Here is a 14,699-nt window from a genome sequence, read left to right on the forward strand (position 1 = left end):
TCTAGTCAGCAGTTTAGCTGCACCCTCAGCCACACGGCTGTACTCGACAGCACTCTGGCACATGGTTGAGTTTTATTTGCTCCTCTATGGCTTTGATATGAGAATCAGAAAAACATGGACAAGAAATAGGTTCAGTAGCCAATATCCCATCCAAGGAGAGGAGGGCCGCCAGGGGGGTCATGAATCTGCAGAATTCTCACTTAGAGCACCGTCCGCACAGCTCAAGAGCCTTTCCTCACGTCCCAGCCTCTCTCTCTGTCTTTTGAGACTAGGCCCAGCTGGGTTAGACGGTTTCCTGTAAGTCTTTTAACAACAAGGGCGTTTAAAGTAAGAAAGAGGAAGAGAAAGTCGGAGAAAGGGGCAAGGGGCCAGGGAGGAGCCAGGCTGCTGGCTTCTGCTCCTAAATTCAAGATGGGTCTCTAAATTCAGAGAAGGCAGCGCATCTCCTTCCCATCTCTTTCGTTTCTGCCTCTGCTATCCTCCTGGGTCCGCCGATTTATCACTGAGACACAGCTCCAGAAGGGGAGAGAGTTTCTTTCCAAAGTGTCTGAAAGGGAAAAAAACTTCGAGCAAGCAGCCAAAAGAGGGAGGGAAAGGAGCCCGGCGAGAGTGCGGGGAGGGGAAGAGGGGGAGGGAGGCCGAGGCGCCTCCGGCCGCGCACTGCGAGCTGCAGCCTCCCGGGCCGAGCCCCTGGCACACTCGCGGGCGCACACACTGGCGCCGGAGGCAGCCGCGCAGCCGAGCCCCGGGCGCACAGCGGGGCCCGGGTGGCGCGGGGCCCGGCCCGGGAGGCCCGAGTCTGTGCCCCGGAGGCGGACCGGGGGCGGGGCCGTCCCCGGAGCTGGGCTCTCCCGCGGGCGGCCCTTAGCCTCCCCGCCCGGGCGAGCGGCCGCGGCAGAGGATGCCCTACGGCGCCGCCCGCCCGGCCCCGCAGCCGCGGCTCAGGAGCCGGCCGCCCATTGGCGGCGGCGGCGCGGAGGCCCCGCCCCCTCCGCGGCCCCGCCCCCTCCGCCGCCGCGGCCGCCGCGGCCGCCGCTTCCCGGCTCCGCCTCCTCCCCCTCCGGGAGCCGCCTCCGTCGCCGCCACCGCTGCTGCCGCCGCCGGCCCGGGCCCAGCCAGCGCCCGCCCGCCGGAGTCGAGTCGCAGTCGGAGCCGCTGCCCGCGGCCCCGCCATGAGCGGAAGCGCCGCCGCCGCGGTCGCCGCGGTCGCCGCCGCCGCCGCCGCCTCAGCAGCTGCGGCCGCCGCGCACTTCCAGCCTCAGTCGTCGTCTCCCAGGCCGGGCGCCGCCGAGCTCGGGCCCCTGCGCCGCCCGCGCCCCCCGCCGCCGCCGCCCCGGCCCGAGCCCGCCGCTGCCGGCCGCCTCAGCCCTCCGGGCCACGGGCCCCTCCGGGCGGGCGCCCAGGCTGGCGGCGCCTGCGGCCGAGCGCCGGGAGCAGGTACGGGTCCGGGAGCGGGCCGGGCGGGGAGGGGCGTGGGCTGGCGCCGGGGGTGGGGGCCCCGAGGCGTGCGGTCCAGCCGGCCGGCCCCGCGCGGGGGGTGGAGCCTTGCCCGGGGCAGCTTTGTGCGGCCCCGCAGCCCCGGGAGCCCTGCGTCCCCGCCGCGCCGCTCACAAAGCGTCTTCCCACCGGGCGGGCAGCCCCCTCCCCTAGGGTGGGCAGGGCAGGACCTCGAGAGGTCTCGGCTGGGCGGAGGAGGAAACCGAGGCGTGCGGGGGGAAGTGACTTGCCCAAGGTCACGTAGCCGGTGAGAGTCGGAGCTTGGCTGGGACCCAGGGCCACGCTGGGCCGGCGCGGGCCGCGAGCGGGGGGGGCGGGCAGGAAGGGCAGGAAGGAGGAAGAGCCCGTAGCCCCGAGACCCGGGAGACGCTGATCCGGAGGAGGGGGCGCTAGGCCCTGGGCCCAGACACGCCCACCCAGCGCGTTTGAGGTAGGCTTAGGAGATAGGACCTCTTGCGGGGTGGGACGGGGGAGCGGGGCCGCTTAGGGGGCCTGGTGGTACCCTGGGGAGGCGATGTGGGGAGCCCCGGGGGAAGGGGGGTGTGGGTGTGGGTGCGGGTGCGGGGGTACGCTCTGGGAGAGGGCTGTCTTGAGTGCATGGGGCAGAGCTTCGGAAACTTCACATCTCGGGGACCGTTTGGTCTCTGCCAGGCCACCTTGCCCACCACTGCCTGGACTAAACCAATCCAGCTGAAATTCATAGGAGGGAGGCCTTCCCGCTTTGGTGGAGACACCCATAATGTGTCTATTTTCATGAAATGGCCCAAGTTTCTCCCGTGCCCCAAACAGAAGTGCTCCTTAGGCCCTCGTAAAAGCATTTCTGCTTACATAAAAGGCCGAATGAGGTTTTTAAACCAGGTGGTCCGGATCTGTCACACATGGAGGAACACCCCCCCGCCCCGCCCCCCCCCCCCCCCCAACAGCTCTCCCGAGCATGAAAGGAGAAGGAAGCCGGGAGGATTGGAACACGTCGCTTGCCTGCCTGGCTTGTTAGGCAGAGCCGTGTACTATACGGGACTCCCATTTTTCTTTGGGGTGGGTGGTTTTGACTATGGATGCATCTTGCAAAGGGGAGGAGGAGAGGGCAAGGAAGAGGGTCCGGTGGCGCTGCAAAATAGAAGCTGTAGAACGGGGGGAAAAAGATACTTAATGATTGTGGGGGAAGGGAGATGAAAGGGTTGCCGAAGGGGTGGGGGGCAGTGTCTAGTCCGGAGAAAAGTTGGGATGTTTCAAAGAGGGAGCCAAGGGTGATGAGTTTGGGAGGAGTCTGTTAGAGGTGGATGGTATCTTACAAGGTGAAGTAAAAGGTATTGGTCTACAATCACTTCATTTTCTTCGGGTGAAGACAGTTGTACTTTTATATAAATGTTTTAGCTTTCCCACTTCCCACCCCCTTTGTCTCTCCGGTTGTAAGGCTGCTGGCCCCATAGTATTGTCTTGGAAGGAAAACTCCCGCTTGACAAAAGAGGAAAGGGGAAGACTAATTAGCAAATGCATTAATTAGGGCCCTTTGTCCGAAATGATTCCTTGTTTAAGTCAGCTGTTTTCTTGCTGCCCTCCTGCACTTCAGCTTTCCAGCTGTGGTGGCAGTTGGCAGGGTGCTGGGGAAGAACTGCCCTAATTTAGACAAGATAGGTTAGATTTTTCTTAAAAAAATGGGAAACACCTATTTTTTCGACTGATATGTATAAAAGCATGAAAATGTACTGGTCAGAGATTTTAAGCAGGGAAATGCAAATTGAAACAACAGTGAGGTGCCATTTCACACCCATCAGATTGGCAAAATTTAAATGCTGTGATAACCAAGTGTTAGTGAGCTTGTGGGGAAATCAACTTTTATTTACTGCTAGTGGGAATGTAAATGGATACCACCACCTTGGAGAGTAGTGTAGTGATATTGGAGAGCTAATATACCTGTTCACCCAAAATGTCCGTTTCTGGCTCTAAGAAATCCAGGTGTCCCAGAAAATTAGTACGATAGAAGTATCAACATGCTCATTGCAGTTTAAATGTCCACCACCAAGGGAAATGCATAAATTGTTAGAGTGTCCCTCACGCAGGATTGAGTCTTACAGCATTGAGTCTTACAGCCCTGAAAAATAAACTAGCTGCATGCGTTGAAATGATTGAATCTCACAAACATAATATGGGGGAACAAGTTACAGAATTCTTAGAAAATGTTTCCGCTTTTATAAAATCTGAAAACATGCAAAATAATACTGTTTGTGCTGTGTACATATAGTAATAGTATAAAAACATGGATGGTAACAACTAATACCAAGTCCAGAGTAGAGATTATCTCTGGGAAGAGAAGATCAGAAATGGGATTGGACAGAGGTACACTGAGGGCTTTAATTATATCTAATATTCTATTACTAAGAAATCTGAATCAGATGATTGCAAATTAGGATTTGCTTATTTTGGGCATAGGGTCAGAGATATTCAATATATTATTTTAAATATTTTTCAGATGTTTGAAATATTTCTCACATGGAAAAAATTTTTCTTGTTTATAGACTTCAGGATTTTTGTCTCATAATAATGAAACTCTTGCTACAGACTAGTCTAGCACAGCCTGTCAGGCATGTAGGCTGGTGATCCTTTTCTCACCCCATTCTGACCCGCAAAGCCTAGTGTACTGCGATGGATGACTTTTATTTTGGAACTGCTGATAGGCATGGAGGATTTCTCAGTCTTTCTAAACTTTTTGGTGGACCTTAGTCAGCAGTTTGAGTTTTTTCAAAATATAAGTGCCTTAGGACTTTCAGACTTATCTGATGTAGGGAGGGACCCAGAAATCTGATTTTGAAAGTTTCCTGGTAGATTCTGATGCCCACTAAAATTTGAGAGCCACTGCCTTGGGCTCTTACTCTGGGCTGTACTCCATCTCAGCTTTGCCCTAGACTGCCTTCTCTTGCCCCTTCTGCATAACTAGGACTAATTTGGACCCATGTGATATTTAGCTCTTTTGTAGGACATAAAAGAATGATAGGGTTGGTAGCTATTGAATGTTAAGCCCTTCATAATGTGGTTGTCTGTTCCTCTTATTTTCATGCAGGTAGCTAAGGGGCCCACTGCCCACAGGGCTATTTATCAGGTTTTGCAAACTTTAACACTTGTGTCACAATATGGGGTTTTATAATTAGGATAGGAGCAACAAAAGGGTTAACAGAAGGCAAACCAGCAAATCTGAAGAAAGAGAACCCCCAACGGTAAGTATGTGATTGTGCCTTTATCTATAGATGACAGTGATTGTTTTAATGCATTAGCTTATGACATGAATTTGAATTTCAGTTATTTGAACTGGTAGTCAAAGATTAGGGTCCCAGATGACAACTGATTTTCCCCCTCAAGATGGAGAGTTTCCTTTCTCCCAAATTTGCTAGTTTTACTTCTCTGCCAGACCCTTTTTGCTCTAGTCCTAATATGTTTGGGAATGAATTTATATTCACAAATGTGAGAATTTCTGGTAATGAAATTTGTGAAATGCCTGTTTGTCTTTGGTAAGGTTTTTTTTCCCAAACCTACTTTGGAAGTGCAGTGTTTCTCCAGGTATATTTTTGCAGGGCTGCAGTGTTAGGTTGTATAGATTGTGCCCAACATGAGGCCACCTGTTTGGGTGGTGAGGGGGAGTGGACATTCATTCGTGCTCCACTTACCAAACGAGCATTTTGTAGGGGCTCCTGGGTAGCTCAGTCAGTTGAGCATCCAACTCTTGGTTTCTGCTTAGGTCATGATCTCTGGGTTGTGAGATCAAGCCCTGAGGCCAGCTCTATGCTCAGCGCAGTCTGCTTAAGATTCTTTTTTCCTGTGTCCCTGCCCCCTGTGTTTGCTTTCTCTCTGTCCCTCAAATGAATAAATATATCTTAAAAAAAAAAAAAAGGTGGGGATCCCTGGGTGGCGCAGCGGTTTGGCGCCTGCCTTTGGCCCAGGGCGCGATCCTGGAGACCCGGGATCGAATCCCACATCGGGCTCCCGGTGCATGGAGCCTGCTTCTCCCTCTGCCTATGTCTCTGCCTCTCTCTCTCTCTCTCTGTGTGACTATCATAAATAAATAAAAATTAAAAAAAAAAAGCCTTCTATAAAAAAAAAAGTGCATTTCATGTGGAAATGTGTCCTATAAGAGAGGGGCCCCCTTGTCTAATTCTCACTGAGGTGCCTCATGAGCTAGCATGGCCTTGCAACTTTTGAAGGCTCCGAGGCAGTTTTGTTGGTCCATGTGTAACTAACCATGCCATCCATAGTTATGGACTCTGAAGAGGGCAGGTCACTTTTGGGCCTTGAGTTCTGAGAATTTTCTCCACATGAGCTGCTTGTTATTTAATTAATTAATTAATTAATTAATTAATTTATTTGAGACATGAAGAGAGAGGGAGGCTCCATGCTGGGAGCCTGACGTGGGACTAGATTCTGGGACTCCAGGATCACACCCTGGGCAGAAGACAGGTGCTTAACCGCTGAGCCACCCAGGCATCCCTCCACGTGAACTTTTTAATTGAAGAACCTACGCCTGGCTTTTTATCACCATGCTCAGTTGAACCAAGGTTTCACCTTTAAATTGTACTATTCGTTATGGAGCTAGAGAAATATGCACAATTTTGAAAATACCATTATTTATGAAGAGAGAAATAGTGACAAGACAAAAGCATCTGGTAATTGAAGAAGAGAAAGTAGCTGTGCACATTTGCTCTTGCATTCTTGTAGAGCTCACTTTGAGGGTGAAATACAATGTTGTTTTTCTCTTCCTATTTCCCCTACACTAGCATTCCTGAATTTCTTAAGACCTGAGACTTTTTAGCCAATTTTGAAAATATTTACCCATTTGTATTTTCCATTAAGTGGTTGTTTACGCTTCCTGCTGTTTTATTTTTTCTTAGAGAGGGGAGGGGATAGTGCTGAACCAAGGACAAGACTGGACTTCCTACTGCTTTTGCAAATAATGGCTGTGTGTTTTTCAGAACAGTTGTTATGGAAGAGTGCTGTTCTGTGGGCTCTAGGGAGAGTACATTTGAAGTGGTTTCTGTTGTCTTTTTTATTATTATTTTTAAACATGATTGAGGGTGATGGTTAGAGTTCCATTGTGCTTTAGCTGCTGTCTTGAAGGAGATTTGTTTTTTGTTTTTGTTTTTTGAAGAAAATGTGTTTTAAAATGTTTAACAAAAATAGTCTTATGCCTGCACGAGGAAAATAAACAGTTCTCACCTATGGGGCTTACCCAAAGCTGTTTGAATTTTTTTCCAGTTCTGTTTATTTTTTTTATTTTTTATTTTTTTAATTTTTATTTACGATAGTCACAGAGAGAGGGGCAGAGACACAGGCAGAGGGAGAAGCAGGCTCCATGCACCGGGAGCCCGACGTGGGACTCGATCCCGGGTCTCCAGGATCAGGCCCTGGGCCAAAGGCAGGCGCCAAACCGCTGCGCCACCCAGGGATCCCTCCAGTTCTGTTTAAATGGATATTAGTGCTAGTTTAGGGACTGCTTAGAACAGTTAACTTGAGTGATGTTGGGCAGGTGGAGGAGGAGAATGATGGGATTATACTGGGGTTTATCAGTAGTTCCCTCTAGTCTTGATATGGAAAGCTATCACTATATTATCTGCTTTTTTTTTTTATTATCTGCTTTTGTGATAAAGTATGTGTAGAAATAATGGAGAGATTGTGAGTTTTGATATATATAATAATTTGACCCTGTTGAAAGAAAAAGCAGAGAGAAGTGATAAGAGGAAGAAATACATACATGGAAAAGAAGAGTAGCAAGCAAATAGTAGGACATTTTTGGACGCCTGGGTAGCTCAGAGGTTGAGCGTCTGCCTTGAACTCAAGTTGTGATCCCAGGGTCCTGGGATCAAGTCCCACAAAAGGCTCCCCTCAGGGAGCCTGCTTCTCCCTCTGCCTGTGTCTCTGACTCTCTCTTTCTGTCTCTCATGAATAAATAAATAAAATCTTTAAAAAAAATAGTAAGGCATTTTGTAGTGCTTTTAAGATGTTTTAAAAAAAATTTTTTTTAGGATTTTTTATTTATTTATTCATAGAGATGCAGAGAGAGAGAGAGGCAGAGACACAGGCAGAAGGAGAAGCAGACTCCATGCAGAGAGCCCGACCCGGGTCCCGGTCCAGGGTCTCCAGGATCACACCCCGGGCTGCAGGCGGCGCTAAACTGCTGCCCCACCGCGGCTGCCCTTAAGATGTTTTTTGAATTGAAGGTTACCTGTCTGTATCCGTTCTGCTTCAGCACCTTTGATTTCAGTGTCTGAAGATGGTGCTTGCTGATCTTCAGTTGAAACCTGTTTTATTGTCATGGAGCTGGAAAGTGAGCAGTTTTGAAGACTAGGCTGAAGTAGGAGGCTAGGCTAAAAGTAAAAACAACTATCTATTTTTTTTAAAATTTTTTTTAAATTTATTTATTTATGATAGTCACAGAGAGAGAGAGAGAGAGAGGCAGAGACACAGGCAGAGGGAGAAGCAGGCTCCATGCACCGGGAGCCCGATGTGGGATTTGATCACGGGTCTCCAGGATCGCGCCCTGGGCCAAAGGCAGGCGCCAAACCGCTGCGCCACCCAGGGACCCCAACAACTATCTATTTTGTAATTGCTTTTGTAAATAGGAGTTGGGACTCTCATAACAAAAGTGTTTTTCATTTGGCTTTTAGGCAATCTTATTTAAAAATTTAAAAAGCTTTTAGGCTATCTTAATTAAAAATTGTTTTATTTTATTTTACTTTATTTTTTTAAAGACACAAGCAGAGGGAGAAGTGGGCTCCATGCAAGGAGCCTGATGCGGGATTCGATCCTGGGACTCCAGGATCATGCCCTGAGCAAAAGGCAGATGCTTAACTGCTGAGCCACCCATGCGTCCCTAAAATTTGTTTTAATAAATTTGTCTTCCTATGTAGATTTTTGTTGCTGCCACAGTATATATTTGAATACCTACTGGTGCCATAATACCAGTACTAACCACTGATACATTGGGGTGATAGACTTCATGTCAGAGACTTCATTACCTGTGATGAACAGGTACAGAAGACTGCTTCAACTTGTGCTTTCTCCCCCCCCCCCTTTTTAAAAGATTTTATTTGCTTATTCATGAGAGACACAGAGAGAGGCAGAGACCTAGGCAGAGGGAGAAGCAGGCCCCATGCAGGGAGCCTGATAATGGGACTGGATCCCAGGACTCCAGGATCACCCCCTGAGCCAAAAGGCAGGCGCTAAACCGCTAAGCCACCCAGGGATCCCCACTTTTCTCCCTTTTATCATGCTTCCTTTTGCTCCCTGGTCTTCTGGGCATGGTGGTGATCTCTACCCATGTGTCAGGACAGCCCTGTCCCTTCTTCCCCACGTGAGGGATGCAGAGGCTTTTTTGACTGGGCACCCTCAAACAGTATTGAGCTAGACCAGAGGGCCATCATAACGGTTCCAGCTCCTCTTCCTTCTCTGCTGCTTGTGTTGCCACCACCCACCCTTTGCTGTGGAGCCTGGAAGGCGCCCCCCCCACCCCCAATCATACAAAGAGGCTTTGTGCTCTGAGGATGTTCTAAAGGCGGGATCACTGTAATTATAATTCCCCAAGCACAACCAAGTAATGGGGGCAGGCAGGGTAAAGATGGTATCCAAGTTCTTGTTGGTAGGGAGAAGTCAGGAGGGGATTAAAAATCATCTGGAGACAGTACCAAAATGGATAATGGAGCGTTGTTGGTAATGCTGATGGGAGTGTATTTAATTGAATACATTTCAGATTTTTAATACTTGCAAGATACTTGAAGCTTTAAAAAGCATAGACAGCCAAAACTTTTTTTAGGTGTTTTCTTGTTTTTTTTTTAGCCTAAAATTATAACAAAATTAATTTAGAAGAAGGTATGTAGACATCTCAGTCTACTTTGCTTTATGTTTGTGTTGCCAGAATGACTGATTGCCCAAGAAAGCCAAATACATATCTTACTTACTATCCAGGGGGTGCTCTTACTAATCCAGCTTTTTTTCTTTCTTTCTAAAAGTAAGCTCTGGGGCAGCCCCAGTGGCTCAGTGGTTGAGCGCCGCCTTCAGCCCAGGGTGTGATCCTGGGGACCCTGGATCTAGTCCCACATCAGGCTCCCTACATGGAGCCTGCTTCTCCCTCTGCATGTGTCTCTGCCTCTCTCTGTGTCTCTCATGAATAAATAAATAGAATCTTAAAAAAAAAAAAAAAAAAAAAAGGCTCTGACTGGCATTTTTGGGAAGCTGCTTTTCTCCTACCACCATGAGAAAAAAATCAATGTGAGGATATGTGCTTATTAATAAACTCATATATCAACCATCCTATGTCATGATGTGCTTCTAAGCTCTATTTGCAATCTTTAAGTTAAAACTTTATTCTTAGTATGTTAACCTATATTAGTCTGATTAGTGTCTAAACAAACTTTTTTGTTTTTTAGAAGTACACCAAACAATTGACTTCAGGCTGTGGACTCAAGTCTAATCCTTATATGCAGGATGAGGGGAAAATACTTTTTTGTTATGATTAGCAGTGACATCTGTGGTGAGTGAAGCAGCCAGGGAGAGTGTGTGTACTATATGGAAACCTATAGGTACTGTAAGCTGACCCTTCATCTAATTACTTAGTGGAGTCAGATCAAGAGTTGGACTTTTATTTTTACTGTCTAGCATGAAAAGGAAGGAAGGAATCTCCCTTTACTATTGACAGAAGTGTGTAATGTTATGGTTTGATACATGAATACATTTTGAAATGATTACCACAGTTGGGTTTATTATATACATCCATCACTTCATATAGTTACGTTTTTTCTTTTTTTGTGAGAATGTTTCAGATCTCTATTAGCAAATTTCAAGAATATAGTAATATGTTATTATTAACTATAGTCACCATGTTGTACTTTAGATTCTCAGAATTTATAATTAAGGGTTTGTAAAAAAATAAAAATAAAAAAAATTAAGGGTTGGTTGCCTTTGACCAACATCTCATTTTTCCTAGTTCTCAGACCCTGGTAACCACCATTCTGCTTTTTTGTGTCTGAGTTTGACTTCATAAATTAAAAACGGTTTTTTCTTTCTTTTTTTTTTTTTTAAGATTCCACATGTGAGTGAGAGAGTACTGTATTTGTCTTTCTCTGGCTTGTTTCCCTTAACATTGTGTCCTCCAGGTTCATCCTTGTTGCAAGTGGCAGGATTTCCTTCTTTTTTTTTAAAAGCTTTTATTTATTTATGCATGAGAGACACACACACACAGAGGCAGAGAAGACACTGGCAGAGGGAGAAGCAGGCTCCAAGCAGAGAGCCTGACGTGGGACTCGATCCTGGGTCTCAAGGATCACACCCTGGGCTGAAGGCAGTGCTAAACCGCTGAGCCACCTGGGCTGCCCGATTTCCTTCTTTCTAATGGCTGAATAATATTCCATTGTATGTGTATACCACATCTTCCTTCATCCATTCATTTGTTGGGACACTTAGGTCCCTATCTTAGCTGTCATGAATAATGCTGCAAGGAACGTGGGAGTGCAGATATCTTGAAATCTACCTTGAATTTATTTTCATGTAAGACTACCGGGTAGTCAAAAAAAAAAAAAAAAAAAAAAAAAAGACTACCGGGTAGTCTATTACAAAGATACTACCCATATAATCCTTAGATAAGACTACCAATTTGACAACTAAATTTTATGAGACATAAAGATCCATTTTATATGCTTTCAATGAAAAGTGAGTTTGATCTCTCCCTTCCCACCCTCAGTGTTTTAGGCGAATATATTGCTAAGCAATGACTTTATTTTAGCTTAATTGTAAACTGTTATTTGGCTACTTCATTTGCTTCATTTATAATATATATTTCCTTTGGGCATTAACCTCTTTCTGTTTGCTTCACCGCTGTCTAGTGGACACTAAAAGTAATGATAAAACATTTATTGAATGCCTACTGTATACCAGGCACAGTGAGGATTTCAGATACAATTCAGATATGCAGCAGTTCAGTTATAGATTCTGACAGTATATTAGCAGAACAAATGCATTTTTCGTATGCTAACCCTTAATACGAGGGGAAAGAACATCAATATTGCATTAATAGTAGTACTATATAATCATGATAATTAATGTTGCTAAAGCACAGATCTAACCATACCAAAAATTTATGTGGTTGCCTCCTAAGTAAAAAATATTTTTTCATCTGGCATTCAAGACCAGCATAATGGGGTCTTTATTATTTCAGTCTCTACTATTTTTCCTCATGAATATTATTCTCCAGAGAAATAGAATTCCCTGTTGTCTGTATGCATATTGCTTTTTGACCTCTGTTTCTTTGATTTTTCAGTTGGGATGCCTTCAGTTTTTCCAAGTCCTACTTATTTTTTAATATCTAGGTGGTAGTCGTCATTTATTGTGTGCAAGGCTCTGTTCTGAGTGCTTTACCTGGATTAATTCATTTAATTTGTGCTACAGTCCTCTAAGGTTGATGCTATTATTATCCTTATTGTGCAGATGAAGAAACTGGAACACAGAGAGGTTAAATAACTTGCTAGAGATGATGCAGCTATTAAGAGTGTTATCTGGGATATGAACTCAAGCTGTCTAGTTCCAGAGTCTATATTTTTAGCCATCATGCTTTACTGGATCTCACTTTAAAAAAAAAAAAAATTCTTTTTTTTTTTAAGCAAACTTAGCAGTTAGTTTTGGTAACAAAGGGTAGATAGAATGTAAGCAACGGTGATCACTGCTTTAGCCATTGAAAGGAATTTTCAGTCTTTAGTTTTACCTTTGCTCCTGAGAAATATACTCTCTTGTTTTTTAAAGTTCTAAATTATTGCATTAGGATTATTTGATTTTTTTAAGTCATTCATTACTTTTTTACATAAAGAGTAGGAGTACCTGCATTGCAGTGGGTGAGTTCACATTAGAACAGGCATACTTCAATTGCTTTTTAGAAAATCTCCCATGTTTTATGATCCTGAACATTAGGATCTTTTTTTTTTTTTTAAGATTTTATTTATTCATGAGACACACACACACACACACACACACACACAGACACACACACAGAAAGAGAGAGGCTGAGACACAGGCAGAGGGAGAAGCAGACTCCATGCAGGGAGCCTGACGTCGGAATCCATCCCTGGTTTCCAGGATCACGCCCTGAGCTGAAGGCGGCGCTAAACCGCTGAGCCAGCCACCCGGGCTGCCCTGAACATTAGGATCTTAACCGAGTGCTTGTTTAGGCACTTAAGCAGATAAAAAAATTCTCAAGGAAAAATTTGGCCCTATTCAGGGGAACTTCTGAATCTCACCTTCTTGTGGATATAGGTGCTTTCCCCCGAAATATCATTGAAAGAATGGATGTTAGACCTCTTTTTAGCCTTTTTCTTTTTAGACTTCTTGATTTCCATGATAAATTGATTTGTCACAAGCTAAAGCATAAACATCTATTCGGTACCATAGAATATGAACATTTCAGGTATTACTTGGAGATGCTAATGTGTTGGGTTGATGCTGCCTGAGACAGTGGATTATTTGAGGGAGATAATGTGGCATTGTGGTTAACTACTACTTGAACTACTTCAAAATTGGTTGGAATGCTTATTAAAAATTCTGTTTTTAGGTGGCCTAGAGTTGGAATCTGAGATTGAATAAATTTTCTAATAAACAGTTATAGATGGTGTTTCCAGTGTTGTTTCATTTATCTTGTAGGCTTAATAGGCATTGGTGGGCCATCAATTTAGAAAATGTGCTGTGGGAAAATGAGATCTAAGGTCAAAACCAGGTACAGTACTTAAGACTTTTGGAACATGGCCTGTTTTTGAGCAGAGCACTGCCAACAATCTATTTCTCCTACTTTGCTTTTGGATACCTAGAAAGGAAAAATGAATTCTTCGCTTTTCAGATTACTAAACGATATGGAATTAATTCATCAGAGGAAGATATTCATTCTATTCAGAGAGGATAAAGGCTGATTATTCCAGATAATTGAGGAATTTCCACTCATTTACTTGTTTGGGTTTCTTTACCCTTACCTTCAGAACAAATCAAGAAGTTATGTTTGGGGGCTCTAATGGAAGACATTGTTGACTATATTTGCTTTTGTCAAGAATGAGTCATGAGGGATGTGTGGGTGGCTCAGCCGTTGAGTATCTGCCCTTGGCTCAGAGCGTGATCCCAGGGTCCGGTATTGAGTCCCGCATCTGGCCTCTTGTGGGGAGCCTGCTTCTCCTTTTGCCTGTGTTTCTGCCTCTCTCTCTGTGTTTCTCATGAATACATAAATAATATCTTAAAAAAGTCTTGAACTCTTGTGATCTAATGGGTCTTTTAAAAAAATTGTGCATGTGTTGTTCAAAAATTACTTTTGTATATTTTTGAGCTTTAAATAAAAGCTACCATTGTGTGCTAAAAAAACCAAAAGCCAACAAAGACAAGTCAAAAGATCTGCCTTTTTAAAATGAGTTTGTGTGCAATTCATGACATTATTAATTTCTATGTTAAGGTCAAAACAAAAGCCAGAATTTGACTCTAGAATGTTTAGCTGATACTGTACGTATTTGAATATAATTTTCGGTAGAACAAAATTTTCTAAAAAATGAACTCTGCCTGAACTGACACAAGTGATTTTAATTTAACATAAACAGTTTTGAGGGGGTGAGGATAGAAATCAAACTAGTTTTGCCATACCAAAATCTTTCTCTTGGCACATTGAAAATGTAAACATGTTTCCTTTTGAAGTACAGTTGTTTGATAGAACAGTTATATTATTTTTCCTGGTGCTATTTAGTTAAAACCCCAGGACATAAATTTATCTTAGTTTGATTAAAACTTTGTTTCTATGGAAGAAAAGTTATCAAATTGAAAAGGGGGGTCTTTAGAAATTTTGATTCCAAGAATGCTTTTAAGGAGGGAAAGGCAAGTCAAATTGGATATGGGCCCCACAGAATTGTCTGTGTTACTTCCTGGGTCAGGAAAGCTCAGAGAGGGGGTGGGGGGCTGTGTTGCAGCAGGGCAGGGCGTAAACCTGATAGGAACTAGAAGTGAAACTGGAAGTGCCTTTAAAAAAAGATTGTTGCATTAGCCTGAGTCAGGCTAGATTGAGCAGTGAGACTAATTCTCAAGCACAAGTGTGTATGTAGTACCCCTGGTAGATTTCCTGATTGAATCAACATGTTCACTCACAGTTGACTTAGGCCTTAGACTCAATGGAGGAAAATGAGAGAAGAGCAAAGGGAGAGGCTGAGGCAGAG

The 14,699-nt window shown here is 44.9% G+C and overlaps 1 protein-coding gene across 2 annotated transcripts in view; it reads left to right on the forward strand.

Moving 5' to 3' along the window:
* Positions 1 to 1,095: 1,095 nt before the first annotated feature.
* Positions 1,096 to 14,699, forward strand: part of RNF38 (ring finger protein 38) — a 136,836-nt gene continuing 123,232 nt past the window's right edge. Inside the window, exon 1 of one of the 2 annotated variants that reach the window (XM_041761945.1) lies at positions 1,096 to 1,437. In XM_041761945.1, the coding sequence (XP_041617879.1) occupies positions 1,173 to 1,437 (265 nt within the window). In that variant the 5' untranslated portion in view covers positions 1,096 to 1,172. Of the gene's footprint in view, positions 1,438 to 1,709; positions 1,928 to 14,699 lie in introns of those variants that run through there. The other variant, XM_041761949.1, reaches the window with a different exon arrangement.

Source organism: Vulpes lagopus, chromosome 7 (assembly GCF_018345385.1).
Source record: "Vulpes lagopus strain Blue_001 chromosome 7, ASM1834538v1, whole genome shotgun sequence".
NCBI lineage: Eukaryota > Metazoa > Chordata > Mammalia > Carnivora > Canidae > Vulpes > Vulpes lagopus.